Source organism: Squalius cephalus (assembly GCF_949319135.1).
Source record: "Squalius cephalus genome assembly, chromosome: 6".
NCBI classification, from domain to species: Eukaryota; Metazoa; Chordata; class Actinopteri; order Cypriniformes; family Leuciscidae; genus Squalius; species Squalius cephalus.
In genome coordinates, this window is record NC_137127.1 from 27,405,059 (window position 1) to 27,426,680 (window position 21,622).

The 21,622-nt window shown below is 35.9% G+C and overlaps 2 protein-coding genes across 2 annotated transcripts; both read right to left on the reverse strand.

The window, feature by feature from the left end:
• Window positions 1-2,730: 2,730 nt before the first annotated feature.
• Window positions 2,731-6,503, reverse strand: LOC307160746 (extracellular calcium-sensing receptor-like; the record flags this gene model as incomplete). The annotated part of the gene is made up of 6 exons (XM_079874931.1): window positions 2,731-3,635; window positions 3,871-3,994; window positions 4,179-4,438; window positions 4,652-5,423; window positions 5,876-6,164; window positions 6,301-6,503. The coding sequence occupies 6 exons, from the start codon at window positions 6,501-6,503 to the stop codon at window positions 2,731-2,733; spliced, it is 2,553 nt and encodes an 850-aa protein (XP_079731057.1).
• Window positions 6,504-7,265: 762 nt separating this feature from the next.
• On the reverse strand, window positions 7,266-10,641 carry olfce1p (olfactory receptor C family, e1; the record flags this gene model as incomplete). Its single annotated transcript, XM_079873571.1, has 6 exons — window positions 10,174-10,641; window positions 9,721-10,006; window positions 8,774-9,574; window positions 8,470-8,697; window positions 8,248-8,371; window positions 7,266-8,164 (listed from the first exon to the last, which is right to left on the reverse strand). The coding sequence occupies exons 1-6, from the start codon at window positions 10,371-10,373 to the stop codon at window positions 7,266-7,268; spliced, it is 2,538 nt and encodes an 845-aa protein (XP_079729697.1). The 5' UTR covers window positions 10,374-10,641.
• Between the last annotated feature and the right edge of the window lie 10,981 nt (window positions 10,642-21,622).

The following is a 21,622-nucleotide window of genomic DNA, read 5'->3' on the forward strand; positions in this document are numbered from 1 at the left end:
AAGAACATACTGAGCCTTGGTGCATAGGACTCATTTGATTCATTGAAGTTAGCTGACATAAACCAGGCCCCAGTTATAATGCACAGTTTATCTGTTATATCCACCTGGTCATCTGCAGCCAAAAATGTTTTAACTTTGAAGCACACACAGTTCATTCCTCTTGTGTGATTTTTGACATCCAGTTCACACATTATGTGAAGTGCAATTGTCCAGACACTGCCTGAAAATTTTCCATTTTTCAGATAAAAACTGTTCATAGAATTTAACAGCAGGAGATACACATAACTGTATTTTAAACATATGCTTGAAGACAGATTGAAAGCCTAGACATAAAAAAGAGATATTTAAAATTGCATATGCATTTTTTTTCTTCATATGTATTTATTAAGCTGTGTTTACAATGCTCACCTTATGTAAGCCCAGGTTGGTCTGATTGGGCTCCAGTTTGTGCTGATCACCCAGGACCTGCCTATTCAGGACTTCACAAAGGCAGAGTATCGTCGGGTGTCTTGAAATAATAATTTGCACTGAAAACGCCTCAGGTTTTTCCACAGAAAGGATCAACAAGTGCGCAGATTGATATTTCTCTACAAGGTAGCTGAAATAAGACAAACTGGAGATAGACTTACTGTCTCCAAAAGCAAATGCACATCATTATTTAATCACAGCACCATGGAATAACATAATCACATTTTCTGTCATGTATCTAACATTTTATATTAAAATCAAATCTTCACCTTGTCATCATTAATATTATACAGCAGTATTCAAATTTGTCTTTCTAATAATGAATGTACATATTTTTGACAGTGGCATAGCAAACATTAGTAAAGTAATTGTAAATAAAAAAGTATGAGTAAATGAACTTGAAACAGATCATACCCACCCTTGACATGTTATTGGTACATGTCTTCTATTAAATGTCAAGGCTCTGCTAACTTTGACAACTCTGTTCTCTGAATGTTCACTTTTATCATTTTGGCTCTCAGCATCTCCTAGGCTAAGTAATGTACAGCAAGGGTTCAGTGCTCTAGTCAGAAGAGCAAGTAGAACCACAGTGGCTCCTCTCATCTCAGAGGCTGGGCTGGTAAAGAGTTCCTGTTCAGGGTAGTGTCCTAGCTTTATACAATCCTAAGTGACAAAGGAGGAAGGTACCATTGATGTGAAACACAAGGGCCAATACTCAGAGGTAAACATTGCATTGCACTTACATCTTTAGATAGCACTACATGTTGCTTTAATTTAGATAAATATAATAATTGATTAAGAACATTATTCAAAATAATAGTACAAAATATGTAACACAGAAGGAAATTTAGAATGTTTAAAATTGAATTAAATTTTAATTTCACACCACTGAAAATGGTGTGGTAAGGAACAGATGTACAGTCAGTTTGGTGGGCTGAATTGTTTTATACATCTCTACAATAAAGCGTTTTCGGGAAAATTCGTTTCGCGTACCTACCCCGAAGTGACAAAATAAAATAAAATTCTGTATCAAAATTTATAAGGAAAGACCAGTACTTTGTTTAGGCTTGGTTTGTAGGGAATTATAAACCTGCGCAAATATATTCAAACGCACATAACTATAGAACCAATTCTTAATGCGCATGTGAACGCCATCAGTGTATATCACAGGTTCGCGTTTAAAGTCTGTAGAGAGAATGGTTCGGGGTTCGGGGTATGTGACGAGCAGGATGAGGCAGAGGGCTGTGAGGGCTCGCGCCGGTGGAGTGATTACTGATGAGCGACATCTGCGCAACATTACGGTCTTGTATCCCTTACGGAGGAGCAGAGGCATAAAAGGAGGAGCGACGACAGTGAAGAGGAAGAGAGGCCTGGACTTATGTTGTGTTTTGTTTTATTTTATTATACCGGCAAACGTTCAACACACACTTTAATAATAAAATAAACAAATACAAAACGAATGTAAAAGACAGCAGCCCCTCATTGCCAACTGCTGTCTTTTACTTTCGTTTTGTATTTGTTTACTTTATTATTAAAGTGTGTGTTGAACGTTTGCCGTTTCCCACCTCCTCCTTCCTATAACATCTAACTACGTTTTATATATATATATATATATATATATATATATATATATATATATATATATATATATATATATGCTTGGAAACTGATTACTGATTATTTTATGGCCATCTACAGTATGTACTTTAGGTCTTCAAGTCTTCAAGTGGAGACATGCATGAGGTGCATAGTTGGTATACATTTTATTTGGTACAGAATAGTAAGAAATATAATAATTACAGTACATTAATTGAGAAGCTGTCTGATATGACGTTGTTACCCATTAAAACATTTACAGTGGCAGTGTGTAATCACTGAATGCAAGTTTTTATTAGTAATAATAATAAGAATAATAACACTATTCATACTATGCTCATATTCACCCATAAAGATCTGATAAATACATAGACTTACACTATGAGAAATACAAGAGAGAGAATGAAGTTCATTAAGTCTTACATTAGTAGTCCTACACTTTTTTCCACTAGAGGGAGATCATATCTGTGGCATTCACTTGGATGACTGAAAGGGTTCAGGTCTTCACTGATGCATTTGATGCAGTCTGATGTGACCTTTGCAGTTTCTGTCCTTTTCATATATTCATCAGTTCTTGTAATGAAGTTAAATGTGTTCTGTTTATCTCACATTATTTTTTATAACATCTGTAGCAATTAGGCAATGTTCTGTGTCTTTATGATCAATTTAATGTGGCATTTTCCCAGTAAATGTTTTTTTTGTGTTTGCATCTGGTCTTAACAGGATGACATAACATTTTGGAATGAAAATACAGATCAGTAAACTATAACTGGAAGCTAAAATGGCAAATACCTCCACAGCTACTGTTAACTTTCCAGGTGTGCTTAGGTAAGCTGGGATAAAGGCAATCCAGACAGAACAGAAAATGAGCATACTGAATGTGATGAACTTGGCTTCATTGAAGTTATCAGGGAGCTTACGGGCTAGAAAAGCCAAAATGAAACACAAGACAGCCAGTAGGCCAATGTATCCCAGAACAGCACAGAAACCGACAGCTGAGCCTAATCTGCATTCTAGGATGATCTTTTCTCTGTAGTAGTTCATGTTCATATATGGGAAAGGTGGGGATAATGTTAACCAAAGGATGCAAATAAGGACCTGTACAAGAGTAAAGCTAACAACACTGATTCTTTGTTGAAGAGGCCCAAACCATTTCATAACATTACTTCCTGGAAGTGTAGCTCTGAAGGCCATTAACACCACTACTGTTTTCCCCAGAACACAAGAGATACAGAGGACAAAAGTGATGCCAAATGCAGTGTGACGCAACATACAGGACCACTCAGTAGGCCGGCCAATGAAAGTAAATGAACAGAGGAAACACAGAGTCAATGAGAAGAGCAGCAGGAAGCTCAACTCTGAGTTGTTGGCTTTTACTATTGGTGTGTCTCTGTGGTGAGAGAAAACTAAAAATATGATCATAGTTAGAAATGCCCCAAGAATCCCAAACATCATTAAAATGATACCCATGATTTCGGTGAATGACAGGAATTCCACTGTCTTTATGATACACTCATCACCTCTGCTATTGGACCAGTATCCAAAAGGGCACTTCACACAGTCAGATGCATCTGGTGTGGATGAAAATGGAAGTGCAATAGTAATGAGCCTGCTATTTCAATGAAGCATCTCTTAGCCTATATCTGATCATACACTACTCCTTTAGAAATAGACTTGTTAGTGTTTTAAATAACGTTTTTATAGTAGTGTATATGATAATTTAGATTAAAATAATTGTAAAACTTTTCCATTTGATCCTCTTTTGATGAACTGCAAGTGTTAAAAGAGCAATTAAACAAACATTACCTGTTGTGTTGCTAATCTCTCCTGGAGGGCATGGAATACAGTCAAAACAACAGATGGGTCTTCCTTGCTGCACAGCTTTCCTAGTGCCTAGGGGACAGCTCTCACTGCACACAGACACAGGCACCTGCCACACATTAGGGAAAAGCTACTTGAAAAACAATAGAAAAATAATATGCCATGTGACATGTTTGCACATGTTTACACTCGTTTGTCTTGTGGATCTGAGCCTATACTGCATCTCACTTCATCTCATGTGCACTTGGATATTTAGTTATAATTGGAAAGTTAATTTGAAAAGAGACTCTTACAGTCTTTAGGCCTCCTCCCCAGATGATGTTGACATTGTTCATAGTAAACTGTTGCCCACGAGGCAGAGTTGCATCATAGTAGCCAATTGTGGCTACCTCCATGGTGCCTTTTGTGACCTTTTGTAAGTTTACCAGTTCGTACCTTGCAGGGGAGTTGCCTTCACTATCAAAAAACAGTGTTTCTCCCCTATTCATGCTGAAATTTACGGTTTGCAGATAATGTAAAACCTGTAATGATAGAAAAGGTTTTGTTTGTTCTTCTTATTATTTTTAATTTGCAGTAATCTCATTTTAGATTCAGAATAACCTCCTTTTAGCAATGTGGAAACGAAAAATTGTAAAGCATATCATTTTAAAACTACACTTTAGTAACATCATATATGGTGACTTCAGTGAAGAAAAAAAAAACTAATTTAATAGTAAATTGTTCATTCATCTTTTATTTAAATCATGCAATTTACTTACCAATTTACTGGCATTATCAAATGGGAGTTTTTGCTGCTTACATGACAGTAGATTGTGCAGTGCATGAGCAATTGCATACACAGCAGTGTAGACATTATTGATAAATCTCAGATCAGACATATCAGTAAAAGAATGTTTGACATATTTCAAGTTCTCTGAGCCGTTGCATGCCCGTAGAATTGTATTTGGGCTTAATGAGCACTGAAAAACATTTTCCCAGAATTCTTTGAGAAACATGCTTTTAGGAAATTGGGAGGGGTTGACGTCCTGTAGAAAAGGGCCTAGTCCAGGTATTTGAGCATTGCGTACAGTAAATCCTATAGATCCAATCAGCAAATTGTGGCCTTGGCTATCTGCAAGAGAGTCATCTGTGATCCAGGCATCACTTCCGATCCACTGCAGTCCTGTAATATTTTGCCTGTATAGCTCATCCACCAGTATCTTGATCTCTCTGTGTGACATGAAAGCCATTATTACCTTAGATGTGGAGGTTCTGATAATGTCTACAATACTTGTTATAGAAGTTTTTGATCCTGTGCTTTCAAAAGCCTCTGAGTATTCAACACAGACTCCCTCTTCTTCAGCAGCCTTAATAAATGTGGCAATGCCAGTTTTACCATAATCATTGTCATTGCTTAAGGCTCCCACCCATGTCCAGCCAAAATGTTTCACAAGCTGGGCCAGAGCTCTGCTCTGGTAGTAATCACTTGGAATAGTTCTGAAGAAAGAAGGAAACTCTTTTCTGTTGCTCAGGCAAGCACAGGTAGCAAAATGACTGATCTGTGTGAACACAATTACAAATGTGAAACAGCATGAATGAAACTGGGTGAATTTCATCCTTCAGTGCCTCTGCTTTTTTTTTTTTTTTTTTTTTTTTTTCTGTCAACAGATCATTGGTTATTCAATTCAATTTACTTGTATAGCGCTTTTCACAATACATATTGTTTCAAAGCAGCTTTACAGAAAACGCATGTATCTACATTACAAGTTAGAGTGATCTGTTATCAGAGGTGACTGTCCAAGTACATATAATCACGCAGTTAACTAACCGTGTATTAACATAAAGCAAAAGCAATAAGCTCATTTAAGTCATTATTACTAGTTGTGAACATAATGATTACAAATGCAAATTAATGCAAATATAATATATATATATATATATATATATATATATATATATATATATATATATATATATATATATATATATATATAATTGGGTGACATCTTACCACAGGTATTTGGAATCGGCCAGTTATTCTGGCAAAGCCAATTGTTGGAGTGGATCCTGAATGACCTATTATAGCCTGCACAGTATCGGCCTTGGTGCAGTTTATTTTGTCAGTGACATCATCTTGTCCATTGGACAGTGAAAGTGCAGACTGAAGAATATTAGAGAATCCACAGGCATTAAAGATTTCATATCCCAGAGTGTGGTTTGGGAGTAAATTTTGTTTTTTATTTATTTCTTCTATTGCGAAGATCATAGTGCATGCAAATTTAAATTCCCTGTAATTGATACTACAGAGATAAAAATAAAAATAAAAATAGGACAGACAAGTAAGTACCACTTCTCCAAAGCACAAATATTAAACAATACATTATGTAATTCCTCAAATTACACTATGAAAACAATTTGCATTGAAAACATACTTACTCCTTACACTTTGGTTGAGGAGGTAATTGGTTAAATTTCGGAATCACCCCAGTATACCCTGTGTAAAATGTGAAGATGCCTCCAATTTTTAGGGCTCCATCTTTGATGAACTCAGGCAGCTGTGTTTTACCCTGTCGTTTACAAACTGTCTGTTCTGCCCTTATCAACACTGACTTGAGCAGTAGTAGCTCTAGAATCAACATTGTGGGCCGGATCCTTTCAAATATTCGGTGACCAAACACATTCACCCTTTTTATTGACCAAACCTTTTGTTTACACCCTTAACAGAGGATGTATAACTGTCATACATCATATTATTTGGAAGTTTACATCATTTCATCATTTTCTTTGAATATTATATAATAATTTAGTTTTTAGTGAAATTAATACAATATTTCTTCATTGTATGCAAAGAAATTTCATAGAACCTTTTCAGGGATGACATGAAACATCTTTATTAATGTTAAAGCATTCACAAAGCATATTTTATATATTATTAAATCTATCCATACTGTATAAATTTGACATTATATACAGTATGTTGAATATACAGTATATTGGAGTAAATTACTCTGAAATGTTTAACATTATTTGTTGCATGGTACAACTTGGACACATTTAATAATAAGTACATGACTTCATAGTATTGGCAATTTGAAAGTTGGTGTCATATCAGGATTAAAAAAAAAAAAAAAACACTTTTAGATGATTGGTTTGATAATGCAACATTTGTAAGTAGTTAATAAGCTAACATTCACAATTATTCATAATTTATTCAGTTAAGCATTTGTAATATATATTCCAATGTGTATTTAGTAAAATATATAATATTCTGAATGAATAATAAAGAATTTAATAAATGTAGAGGCTACAATCATAATTCATAAGCAAACCTTTTTTAAATAAATTTGCCTCATTCAAATTTAAATGATCATTCCCATGTTTATGAATTTTATTTATTTATTTTAATGATTTATCATCATGTGTTTCTTTGTGTTTTGCTCTGGCTTAAGTAAAATAATGTAACATTTTGGAGCAAATATGCAAAACAGCAAACCAAAACTTGAAGCTAAAATAGCAAATATCTCCACAGCTACAATAAATTTTCCAGGAGAACTGACATAAGCTGGGATAAATGTGAGCCAGACAGCACAGAATATGAGCATACTGAATGTGATGAATTTGGCTTCATTGAAGTTATCCGGCAATTTACGAGCCAGAAAAGCTAGAATGAAGCACAATACAGCCAGTAGGCCTATATAACCTAGCACAGCCCAGAAACCAAAATCAGAACCTAAATTGCATTCTAGAATTATTTTCTCTTGGTAATAATTCATGTTCATATATGGGAAAGGAGGGGATATTGTTAACCAAAGCACACAAATTACAATCTGTAATAGAGTGAAGGTAATGACACTGAGTCTTTGCTGCAAGGGTCCAAACCATCTCATGACATTACTTCCTGGAAGTGTAGCCCTGAAGGCCATTAACACAACGATTGTTTTGCCCAGAACACAAGAGATGCAAAGGACAAAAATGATCCCAAATGCTGTGTGACGCAACATACAGGACCACTCAGTGGGCTGACCAATGAAAGTAAGTGAACAGAGGAAACACAGAGTCAATGAGAAGAGCAGCAGGAAGCTCAGCTCTGAGTTATTGGCTTTTACTATTGGGGTGTCCTTGTGTACAAAGAAAACTACAGCAATACCTGATGTAAAGGAAACACCCATTAAAGAAAACACTACTAGAATAATCCCCATCACATCTTCAAATGATAAGAATTCCACAAGCTTTGGGACACATGCATCTCTCCATTTGTTCGACCAAAATTCAGCAGGGCACTTGAGACACATCACTGAATCTGAGGAAGAAGTTTGAATATAAAAATGATTTTAGATTGTTTTAGATTGCTTGTTGTTGTGAATGTTTAATCTTGTCCCATACCTGTCTCATTACTTATTTCACCATCTGCACACTGAATACAATCATAACAGCAGACAGGTTTTCCTTTTTTCACAGCCTTCCTAGTGCCCATGGGACAGCTCTCACTGCACACAGATACAGGAACCTGTAAAACATGACAATTTGTACCACAACAAAACTTGCGTCTTGTTTACAGCAATGTAAGGTGTACTTCAAGTCTATAGACCTGCTCACAAAAATTACCTGGTGTTGGTTTTTGGCCCACACTATGCTGATGTTGTTAAATGACAGCTGAAATCCTGGTATTAAAGAGGCATCATAGAAACCCACTTTAACAAACTCTGTTGTTCCATCCTCCCCCTGCTGCCAGTTCAATAGATCATATCTTGCTGCCGGATCTCCATTTTCATCAAAGAACACCTTTTCACCAGTTTCGGTGTAGAAGCTCACTTCCCTCAAGGCATTAAGTACCTGTAAAAGCAAAAAAATTACTTGAGTAAATAAATAAGTGCAATTGACATGACCGTTTCCATGCAACTCATGCTACCTGCCATGTATTGTTGACATTCTCCAGGCATTTGCGTTGGTTTGTGTCTAATTTTGAACAACTGATTATGATGTTCAGAGCATGAGCGACAGCATACACAGCCTTGTAAACATTATTGGCAATTTGTAATTCTGTAACATCTGTGTACTGGTTCTGCACATTGTCCAAACTTTCATTGCCTTTGCACATGCTTCTGCTTCCAACAGTTTGTTGTGAGGGAAGTTTACAATGGAATACTGTTTCCCACAACTCTTTATACAGATCTGTTCTGGAAGATGGGTTAAGTTTAGTCAAAAATTCCCTTAAGCCTCTTATTTCAGCTTTTGGGATGGCAAAGCCCATGGACCCTCTAAGAATGTGTTGCCATTTACCAGTAGCAATGTTCATATCAGAGATCCATGATTCACTACCAATCCACTGTAAACCAGTAATATTCTGCTGAGCTATTTCCCCTAGAAGAACTTCCATATCTGAGTAGGATACAAAGGCAACAATCACTTTAGAGCTTGATTTCTTCACAATGTCCACGATCCTCAAAATTTCCTCCCTGGTATCAGTCCTGAAGAATGCTTCTGAAAATTCCACACAGACTCCCAATTCTGTGGCTGCTTTGATAAAAGTGTTCATGCCATTGTTTCCATAATCATTATCACTGCAAAGAGCCCCCACCCAAGTCCAGCCAAAATACTTGATCAGTTTGGCCAGTGCTCGGCTCTGGTAATAATCACTAGGAATAGTCCTGAAGAAGGAGGGGTGTTTCTTTCTGTCACTAAGGCAGGCGCATGTTGCAAAATGACTAATCTGCAGGTTTGTTTGTTTTTTAAACAAAATAGAATGTGTGATTTATTAGTAGGATTTATTTATTTATGTATTTTTATTTACATTATTACATAAATCACTGTTTTGTTAAAGCTTTAAACAGTCATATGGAAGATACAGCAACTTACCACAGGTAAATGCAGAGGTCCAACAGTGGAAGAGATGGCAATAGTTGGAGTAGAGGAGGTTTCTGCAATGATAGCTTGGATTGAGTTAGGTCTTTGACAGGACAACAGAGAGGCATTTTCGTCATTAACTAATGACAGAGAAGCTCTGAGAGCCATTTCTATTGAGCCACAAGAATCATAAATTTTGTAACCCAAACTGACACCAGGAAGAATTTCAGCTCTGTTGTTGATTTCTTCAATGGCAAATACCATTGTCTGTGCATTTTGAAATTCTCTGAGGCTCAAACTACAGAAAGAAAATAAATAATTAAATAAATGACAATGAAAATGCACAAGGTGAAGACAGGTATAAATACCTATACAAGCAGACATGTTAAGACAGGCACACCTATACAAGCACACTGCATTCATTCATTGTACTTTTTTAACATCTGTAAAAATGTGTCCACTCACCTCTTGCATTTGGGCCACTCTGGTTTTGATGTGAATGTGGGCATAATTTCCTCCCAGCTGTTGTGGAAGGAAAAGATGCCCCCAATTGTCACATCCCCATCTTTTCTAAGCTGAGGAATGCCAGAAGTCTCCCATAACTTACATGGAGGGTCAGCTGCTCTCACTAGTGTGAACAGAAGCCATGTGTGTAAGAACCCCATTCTATACCCTTGACAGACAGCTCATCCTCTGGTTCTGTCTTATATAACAGCTGTTGGGTCCCCATCCATTGAATACCATGTTGTGGGTGTTGCTTACTGAATTGCATATTTTCTGTCTTTAACTTACTTTAGCCAATGAGAAAACAATAGTGTAAATATTATTTGCATTACACTGATATGGAAAATACACTAAAATGAATGTAAAATGAACTTAAATAGAAAATAAACATGTACATGTAACATGTATGCTCTGTTATGTTCTGTATTAGTTTAGTTTTCTCTCTGTTGGCTCTGTTCCCGTTTGCCTGTTCATATTATTTCCCTTAGTTACTAATTACATTCACTTGTTGGTCATTTGTTCCCTCATTATTTCCCTATTTAATTAAACCCTTAGTTTCCTCTGTTCTTTGTTCCATGTCATCAGTGTTGTACCTGGTTGTGGATTCTATCTCCTGAGTTTTCCTGGAAATTAGTGCTTATTTTTTACTCTTTTGTCTTTGCGCATTCGTTACAGCCAGCATTTGTGACAGTAAAAAGGTTACCGTATATTTTCATACAAACAAGTAAAATTTTTGATTTTTAAAATAAAATGGAGTCCATCTTCTTTACAGTAATGGTCTTAAATCTAGTGTAAGAATTGTGAAAAGTGGTTTAAAGTTTTATAGTACTAAAATGTTGCCCCGTGTGTCCTAATCATAAACAAAGTCATACTAATAAAATCACACTTAACAAGCAGCAAATAGCAGATTTATATTGGCATGAGTGTAATAAAAAATGTGTACACCAATCAAATATCTTAGTAGACTATTAATTTAAGTGTTTGATCTTTTGTAAAATAATAACAATAATTAAAGCTGCAAGCAGCGATGAAAAAGGCCCTCGCACCCGTGCCACCGCCACCCGGCAGCTTTAGGAAAACAGAGTACGGTGGGCAATATATAAATATAGGAGTCATTTGTATTTGCCACACTTCCTCCTACCAGCAGGTGGCACTATTACTAAAACTGAATATTGTCATGTAGATGTGTTCAGGACAGGACTATTATCAAACATGTGAAGTTTGGGGCAGATCGGACATCGCATGCCTGAGTAACAACAACTTCCTGTTTCGTGGAGTTAATTGCATACATTAGCACTTAGCCAAGTGTTGGATGATTTAATGTTTTGTAGTGACTGGGCTATTTGAATCATTCGTTCGTTTGATTCTGAATTAACAAATTCGGACTCTCTGTGTTTTCTAAGCACATTCCTGCCCAAAACGTTCTGGTAACCCTTCCTTTTACAGTCCCCTAATTACTAGGTATTTACCTGGTAAATATATGGTAAGTTATAGTTGGTTATTGGTAATTACCACAGGTAACAAGTATGTAAATGCAGAGAAACTACAAACTAATTACTAAGTATTTACCTGGTAAGCATATGGTAAATTATAGTATTTTAGTGTGTAATTACTTAAGGTGATAAGTATGTAATTACAGAGAAACTACCAGGGAAAAAAACACCACTGTTAAATATCAACTCAACAAAGTACTGTGTACTTGTTACCTGTTTAGGTTGGTAATAACTCAGATTTAATTGTGTACTTCCTCAGAATGTAGGCAGCCAATTTTTAGAAACACCTCCAGTATTACCCATCAATTCAAGTTAGGTGTGTAGTTATCCTAGGGTTATGTTGGTAACAGTCCATGTTTATTTATTACTATCTTGAAATTAAGACGGTAGTTTCCAATAAATTACCTTGTCTTACATAGTTGTTGTTCATTGCTACACCCATTTATAGAGGGTTTATCAAATAATTGACCTTACACTTACCTGGTAACTACCCCGCAGGAACAGTTTTCCCTAATGTCATGGCACATCTTAAATACTGGGTATGTTCTTGCAGATGTTTTTACAATTTACTCAGTAAGTAAAGTGCAACTGTACTGTAAAATGAAGCCTTGCTTATTTCCATGGTATTACCGGAATTGTACCATATAACCTGATCATTCCCTTTTCCATATAGTCACAATTTTTTACCTCGTATGTCCTGCAACGTTACCAAGGAAAACATGACAATTTACTTGGTAAGTAAAGTGCAACTGTACTGTAAAATGAAGCCTTGTTTATTTCCATGGAATTACTGGGATCTTACCCTATGTGATCATTCCCTTTTCCATAGTCACATTTTTTTACCTCGTATGTCCTGCAACGTTACCAAGGAAAACATGACAATTTACTCAGTAAGTAAAGTGCAACTGTACTGTAAAAGGAAGCCTTGTTTATTTCTATTGTATTACCAGACTCTTACCACATCCTTTGCTGCTTAAACATTTTTGAAATCACAAACTTTTACCATGTGTGTTCTGCAACTTAACTAAAACATTCCAGCCTGGTCTCATTAATACGTAGTATTAATACGTAATTTTCAAAGATAGAAAACTACATAGGCTACAATTATGAAGAAAAACAAACATACGTGTAATCACAATAATTTATTTATTGCGAAAATGTCAAAACCGGTACCAAAAGTCGTTCACATGACGATGTGTTGCAGTCACAGTCCTCTCTCTCAGTATATAATAGTTTTGAATGAGGTACAGAGCAGAATTTAAGTTATTAATCCATGAAAATGTTAATCCAGCTTCCCTCTGTGTGAAGGCGCGTGCTCTTCTCCATTTCAAAAGTTTACTGACTGAAATACGGCTTGTTGCAATCTGTGACGAACATGGATGAACAGGTGAGAGCCAATGAGCGTTTGATATCACTGCCGTAAAACATGTCGTAACGCTTCTTGAGGGCGCAATTTTTGAATTTGAATTCATCACGAGCGCGGGATTTGACAGTTACGGACTGCGCTGCTGTGATAGCCAGTGAAATGGAGATGAAGATCGCACTGGATAAAGGGCTGAATTTGGATCTCTTTCTTGCAAACGTATGGATTCTAAAGATTTGGATTATATCAAGTATAATAAAATTTATGTATTTTGTGAATTTATGTTGGTGTATTATTGTTCTATTGGAGAAAACGCATTTTGTGTCTCACTGTAAATAAACTAAATATTAAAATGGTTAAACGATTAAATAAGGTATTTTTAAGGTTTTAAAGTGTATTCTTGTTTAACTGCATGTAGGCTTATCGTTTTTGTGCTGTTAATTCGTAAACATTTTACATTTTAGTGCTGTAAATACATCAGTATTATACGTTTCTGTGTGTATAAAACGTAAGTAAATGTACGGTAGAATTACACTTTACGTAAAAATACACACGTATTCTCATGAGATCACATTGAACATTCTCAGTAAGTAAAGTGCAACTGTACTATAAAAGGAAGCCTTTTTATTTCCATGGAATTACTGGGATTTTACCCAATAATCTGTAATAGCTACAGTTACGTAGCTATTACAGATTATAGGGTAAGATCCCAGTAATTCCATGGAAATAAACAGGCTTCCTTTTACAGTACAGTTGCACTTTACTTACTGAGTAAATTGTCATGTTTTCCTTGGTAACGTTGCAGGACATACAAGGTAAAAAATTGTGACTAGCCTAATTTATATGGAAAAGGGAATGATCAGGTTATATGGTACAATTCCGGTAATACCATGGAAATAAACAAGGCTTCTTTTTACAGTACAGTTGCACTTTACTTACTGAGTAAATTGTCATGTTTTCCTTGGTAACGTTGCAGGACATACGAGGTAAAAAAAAAATGTGACTATGGAAAAGGGAATGATCAGGTTATATGGTAAGATCCCAGTAATTCCATGGAAATAAACAAGGCTTCATTTTACAGTACAGTTACACTTTACTTACCGAGTAAATTGTCATGTTTTCCTTGGTAACGTTGCAGGACATACGAGGTAAAAAAATGTGACTATGGAAAAGGGAATGATCAGGTTATAGGGTAAGATCCCAGTAATTCCATGGAAATAAGCAAGGCTTCATTTTACAGTACAGTTGCACTTTACTTACTGAGTAAATTGTAAAAACATCTGCAAGAACATACCCAGTATTTAAGATGTGCCATGACATTAGGGAAAACTGTTCCTGCGGGGTAGTTACCAGGTAAGTGTAAGGTCAATTATTTGATAAACCCTCTATAAATGGGTGTAGCAATGAACAACAACTATGTAAGACAAGGTAATTTATTGGAAACTACCGTCTTAATTTCAAGATAGTAATAAATAAACATGGACTGTTACCAACATAACCCTAGGATAACTACACACCTAACTTGAATTGATGGGTAATACTGGAGGTGTTTCTAAAAATTGGCTGCCTACATTCTGAGGAAGTACACAATTAAATCTGAGTTATTACCAACCTAAACAGGTAACAAGTACACAGTACTTTGTTGAGTTGATATTTAACAGTGGTGTTTTTTTCCCTGGTAGTTTCTCTGTAATTGCATACTAAACACCTTAAGTAATTACACACTAAAATACTATAATTTACCATATGCTTACCAGGTAAATACTTAGTAATTAGTTTGTAGTTTCTCTGCATTTACATACTTGTTACCTGTGGTAATTACCAATAACCAACTATAACTTACCATATATTTACCCAGTAAATACCTAGTAATTAGGGGACTGTAAAAGGAAGGGTTACCAACGTTCTTTGCTAAGCTTACCAAAGCTTGTAACCTCCTGACTTCAAAATTACAAATCATACGCCGGCTCCAGAGAGACTGGAGCAAATGGACTTTTCGGACACTTTATGGCACCTGGGAGTAGACCAGATGGCCCGAGAGACAATCATATACATCTTCCTGAAGCTTTGCAAAGCTTCAGAAGAATTCCAAACCCCCCTTCTCTCTGCACCAAAGAGATCCAGGTGGCCAGGAGATCTCCACACACACAAACGTTTCTTTACACTCATCATGTAAGTCATCACTAAGATGTATTTGATAGGTTTGTGCGTTGCATAACTGGTTAACCCTTTCATGCCATAGTCACGATTTTCTGCATTTGTAACTTGGAAGTGTTTCTCCTAAGTAATGTTCTCAAATACAAACATGGTCTAGGTAACCTGACCCCTCCTGCTATAGGATAACACTTTACAAACACACACACACACACACACACACACACACACACAAACATCCTTTGTGTGTTACTCAGGATAGAAATACCATTTTACTGTATGTAACGCAGATTTGTATTTGGCCTTCCTGTATGCATGTTTTATTAGTTTGTTTGATCATATAATATGATTTTCTAGTGTCTAGCTCTGAAATATATTGTTGAAGAATGTCTTTCCAGTGGAATCGCATTCCGTAACCCGACTCCTCTTTCTAGAGGATAACACTTTACGACCCTGCACAAAGCTGCAGCCAAAGCTTCTCTGCAAGAGATAACGGGAAGCGCAACGTGACAGACATTCCAACACACACATTAACGCACACACATACACGAACTTTGGACATTAAACTTGGAATATAAGCATGTAATTTTTCATATACTCCTGAGTGTTTTCCTAGGTTATATTCACTTCGTGTATGACGTTTATTTGAAGGAACGAACTGGTAAATGCTTCTATTCGTGCATGTGATTGTAACGTGGTGTTCCTATAATCTTCATATGACAAGTTTCATATCTCTGTAAACCTCGCAATCTAACAGAGTTGAATTTCGATAGCAGAATGCAATAATGTACATTGTTTTACACTTTTCATATTTCTGGAGCTGAACGGCTTACTCTCATCTCCTCATGACTCATTCAAATGGGAGTGTCTGACAAGACAAAGAAAAATCTTCCCGCCCGAGATGCTCTAAGATGATTGGTCTGCGTACGCAGAGTAGGTGTGAACCCATCCTTTCCATAAAAGACCAACTCAGAAAATCTTCAGTGAGCACTTTTACGAACCCTCTTCGTCAGCGAGAAGATCCATGGCTCCTTCAGGAGCTTTCCTCCGTTTCTCAATTCTTTTTCTTTAAGTCTTTTCTTTATTTTCGTCTTCGGACTCAGCGAAGCAAACGCAGCAAGCAACTTCAACTCAAAGAAAAAGACTCTTTTGAAAATCCCGCTACCGCGCTCACCGGAAGAGACGAGAGCGCAAGCCCTGCAGAAACACACGCACGCTGCTCTTAACGACGCACGCACGACTCTGCGTTCTTCAGCAACAAAGAGAACCATTTTGCAAGATAAGTTTATTGAACTTTTAATGTAATCTGATTTCTTGTTGTCTCTCAAGGTTACATTGCCTGTGATTTTGCCATGCTGAGATCATCTCGGTGATCTCTCTCATCCTGAACTTTAGTTTCACTTTCTCCCTTTCATCCTCTCCCTCTCTCATCTGTTATCCGTTTAGTCTTGTATTATTTAACTGTATGTTATGTACATAGACATATAATCCGTGTATATTGTGTAGTCCGTATAGTCTGTAGTTTTGCATTTATTAAAACCATTATATCCATGACTGTTTCTGTTTAAATGCTCGTAATTACAAAGTCAATGAGATTTTTTTTGATCCAAGCTACATGCTTTATCTTGTTACGATTTAAGTAACCTAATTTTATAAACACAGCGAGTTGGTTTTTTTTTCAAGGCCAGAAAAAAATACTCTTTCTTGCGTTTGTAAGAAGGATAATTTTCTTTGAGAGTTGAAGTTAATCTTACATTAATGTTTGCTGGACAAACAGATTGTTTGATAACTAAATTAATTCCATTGAAAGTTATCCCATAACTTCGATTTGAAATAAGATTATTGATATATGAATGAGGAATTATAATTCGTTGTGATTGGTTATTCATATATACATATCGATCTAGTTTCAGTTTCGATAAATTAATGTAACTGTAATATGCAAAATATTAATCATATTCATGATTAATTATTAAAATTCCCTATAGATCATTTGAGCTAATGTTAAATGTACTACTAATGCCAGTGCGGTTACAGTGTTTTATGGTGGAGAATGCGGGCAATCTCAAACTTTGTTTTATGAGCAATATTCAGTTTCAATCTGTTTATATGAATATTAATAATTTTTGTGCACACATTTTATGAAATTGTGAGATAAGTCGCAAACGCGAACTCACTCTAACTGACCAAGGCAAAAAGCCGAAGTCAGTAGGCTAACGTTACATTTTAACAAATTGCTAAAATATGCCTAGACAATTTTAGCACTGTTAAATGCTATACACTGCAGTATTAATATTACAGATGAAAGAATCTCTCTGCAGTTGAAACATTTCTAATATTTGTTTTAAATCGCTGTGAACGTAGAATTCTCACGTGCGTATTACCGTTAATAAATATGTTTTAAAGCGAGATTCCTTCTAAACATACAGTATATAGGCCTTGCATGCAAATGTCGTTATTGAATTCGTGGTTAACCACAGTGATATTCAAAAATAAACGATAAAACTCCTGGTCGAAAAATTGGCCTAGCTACCCAATTTTGTAAACTTAATGCATTTAAATAATAAAGTGCTATTTTGATTAATGTTTATGGGAGTGCAACAGACGGAAATTCCTGTTGTTTGGCATTGATGCGTGAGTTAGTGCAGCGAAGAAACCTGCCTCACGCTCTTGTGCAATATAGCACCGAAAAGATCCACAGAGATCTGAATTGTTACTTGTGATTTTTACAGAAAATTGACGCGAGCTGAAAGCTCTTAGCTTTTGAAATCACATTGTAATGGGTTGTAATTCCGCTTACCAAACACCAGAGGGCGTCCTTTAAGTGTTTAGAAGTTTCAAATTACGCCCGCCTTCTGATTTCAGCCTGCAGGAGCGCAATTACGCCATCTCGTGGTCAGTTATCAGATAACGCTCTCTTTACTGCTGAAATTCTTTTCCCTGTAAATGAATGTCTAAACTCTAAATAACTATTCGCATTTACAGCTTGGCTTGTGCAAATATTATTTCATGTTTGACAAATTTTTCTGCTTTTGACTGGTATATTTACTTTGAGTTTGATTCAAAACGAGATTTGAATTAAAACTTGAATTAAATCCCAGCACAGCCATAGAGAGCCACTTAGAAGTCCACCACCTAGTGGCCGTTCCAGATAATGCTCTCTTAGTGCGAATGTCTATTTCCCTGTTATTATTGAATTAGTCGTCTAACTTCTCAATAATTATTTGCATTTACAGCTTTGCTCGTGCGAATATTATTTTGTGTTAGACAATTTTTCCTGCCTTTGACTGTTCACACTTACTTTGATTTTGGTTCAAACATGATTTGAATTTAGATTTTATTGTTTAATAGTGTAAACTAAGTGTCTCAAGTCTTGGAAGGAAGTGAGCCATCTAGTGGCTGTCTCCTGCTAAGTCGGTTCAAAGCTTTCAGTCTCTCTCTTGCCTCTCTTTTCAATTCTATTTTGAATTGCGTATTTCTACTTTTACCCTTTTTTTTTGATTATCTTATAATTTTAATGATACTTCACTGTTATCGTTAATTATTGGAGGATATCATCCTGATTTTTCAATCCCCTTACATGCTTATTTAACCCCCTGAGGTCGGCTATCGCGCCGGCGCGATAGGCTCGTTTTTTTCCGTATGAGTGCAAAAAAAAAAAAAAAAGAAAAAATTAATTTTTATCTTATATGCTTGTGTTATACATCAATCGATCCTGTTTAGTGTGTATTTTTTTTGTGTATGCTCATAATAAAAACAAAGTGTTGTGCTTTTTGCCAAATAAAGAAAAATAAACATGATGCGAGTTCTGCCTACTCTCCGTCAGTGAAGTCAATTCTGAAACGCGTCCGAAAATGAACCATAACTCAGCGAATACTCAGTCAAACAGGCATACAGTCATACAGGCATGAAGCTTGAATTTTCTTCTTTTAAATGAAGTAATTTTTATAAAAAACAAATATTCACAGTTTATGTAATATGTATGCAAAGAGAGAGATGTCAGTCGTTCTCATCTCAGCTAATTAAGTTTTAATGTGCTCCGCCCACGGAGAGCGCGCGCTATTCAAATGCAAATGTGAGGCGATCCAAACAAACCTGTGAAACGCCCACATCAGCTGGATAACACACACCGCGAGTTCACTTTCAGACTTATGTACTTTACGATGCTGTGAGGAATACTACTATCTTGATAATAATCCTGCAAAACTTTACCTCAGAAGTTCTGGAAGTATCATTTCGAGGAGCAAACGGATCCCGCTGAGGAATTAGGTCAGTTCTGTTTGCTTTGTTCTAATCTGAATGAATGAACGCAAAGATGCGTGCTGTTGTGGAGCTACTACAGCTGGCAAAAATACTGTTTAAATATGAATTGCGTTTCTGTGTATGAATGAATGAACGAACGAACGCACAGATGCGCGCTGTTGTGGAGCTACTACAGCTGGCAAAAATACTGTTTAAATATGAATTGCGTTTCTGTGTATGAATGAATGAACGAACGAACGAACGCACAGATGCGTGCTGTTGTGGAGCTACTACAGCTGGCAAAAATACTGTTTAAATATGAATCGCGTTTGAATGAATGAACGCACAGATGCGCGCTGTTGTGGAGCTACTACAGCTGGCAAAAATACTGTTTAAATATGAATTGCGTTTCTGTGTATGAATGAATGAACGAACGAACGCACAGATGCGTGCTGTTGTGGAGCTACTACAGCTGGCAAAAATACTGTTTAAATAATATGAATCGCGTTTGAATGAATGAACGCACAGATGCGCGCTGTTGTGGAGCTACTACAGCTGGCAAAAATACTGTTTTAATATGAATAGCGAATACAAAGAAAGATTACACTGGAAATATTGTTACAATTTTAAATGTTGTTGTAATTGTATAACCTTAAAAAAAAAAAAAATATATATATATATATATATATAAGGATAGATGTAAACAAAATCTTAAAAGGTCATTATAAGCCTTCTCTTTAAATAATTTTATTATGCTTTATTAGTGACACATTTGGGAAGAGAATATATTCCAAATCTGAAAATACAGTATGAGAACAATTAACTGCACAATTACTAGAAATGTTTACCTTGGATATTGTACAATTTGCAAGCAAAATTTGTGGAAAAAAATAACAAACCAGTTATATATTGTCCTTGCATTTTTGTGGCTCATTCACACACCTGAATGAAAGGCTCATTATGTATGCAGCCTCATTATGCGGGCCCCATTGTCTCCGCAGGTGTGAATCACGCCCACCCGCATATGGCCTTTCCAAACAAAAAGTGTTTTACAAGATTTAAATCAATGTATTGTGTTATGTGAATGATTAGGCAGGATGATTTTCACATAATTTTGAAGAAAAAATTCTAGGCAACGTCATCCATTAGTCAAAAGTCTTATTTACATATATTTAGAATGTGTTTTATGGCCTTATTTCAGAAACTTTAGTTTTTTGTTTTTGAAAAAACCATGCATAAACATTATTCTATCAAAAATACAAACATGTACATGCAAGTTGTTCACATATTATGGTAGCCCTGTTTGTGCTAAATAGAGTGAATTTACACCTTTGCCATTAATATGTTTATAAGCAACTGAAAAAAGCACAAATGTCAGGGCATGTCAGAACATCTCAAGGACCCCAAAAACCCCTCAGACCCCAGAGGGTTAAATTTGATTTTAAACCTGTTTTGAACTCAAATTCAGATGTGTTTGTCTGTTAGCCACTGCTATCCACTCGGAGAAAACGGCGCCATCGTGTGGCCTTGTGGATACTAAGTCGGCATCACTATTTTACTCCTTTCACTCTTTTATATCGTCTTTCTCTCCTGATTATTTTTATAAATAGGACTGATACTTTAGTGTATCTGGATTATTATAGGATATCATTCTGATTTTTACATTTCCTTACATGCTTATTTTATATTTTAATTTAAACAAGTTTTGAATTTTTAATTTAAACAAGTTTTGAATTTTTAATTTGAATTAAGTTTTCGGTTCGCCAGGTTAAGCACAGAGAGGGAGCACCCCCCCTTGTGGTGAAAACCAGCTACTGCGGCCTGCTTCTTCTCCCGTGTTTCAATCCTGTCCCTTTCTATTTTGATTTTTAATTTATTTTATTTTTTCTTCTTTCTAATTTTTACTTCTCTCTTTTGGGTTAGGTCATTTTTGATAATTAACATTATCATAATCTCCTTTGTTTTTTATTATTTAGTAAAACCTTTGACTCTTATTGCCACATAAATAATTAATCCATTTGGTTTAAACAAACTAGCCTTAATTCACTTTAAGTTTCACTTGTTTATCCTTTGTGTATTTATAGGTGGCATTCACTAGAGCACTGTGGTGAGTTGCAGTCATCTCGGGTTGGTTTCCGCGAGCGAGGTTGCCCAACCG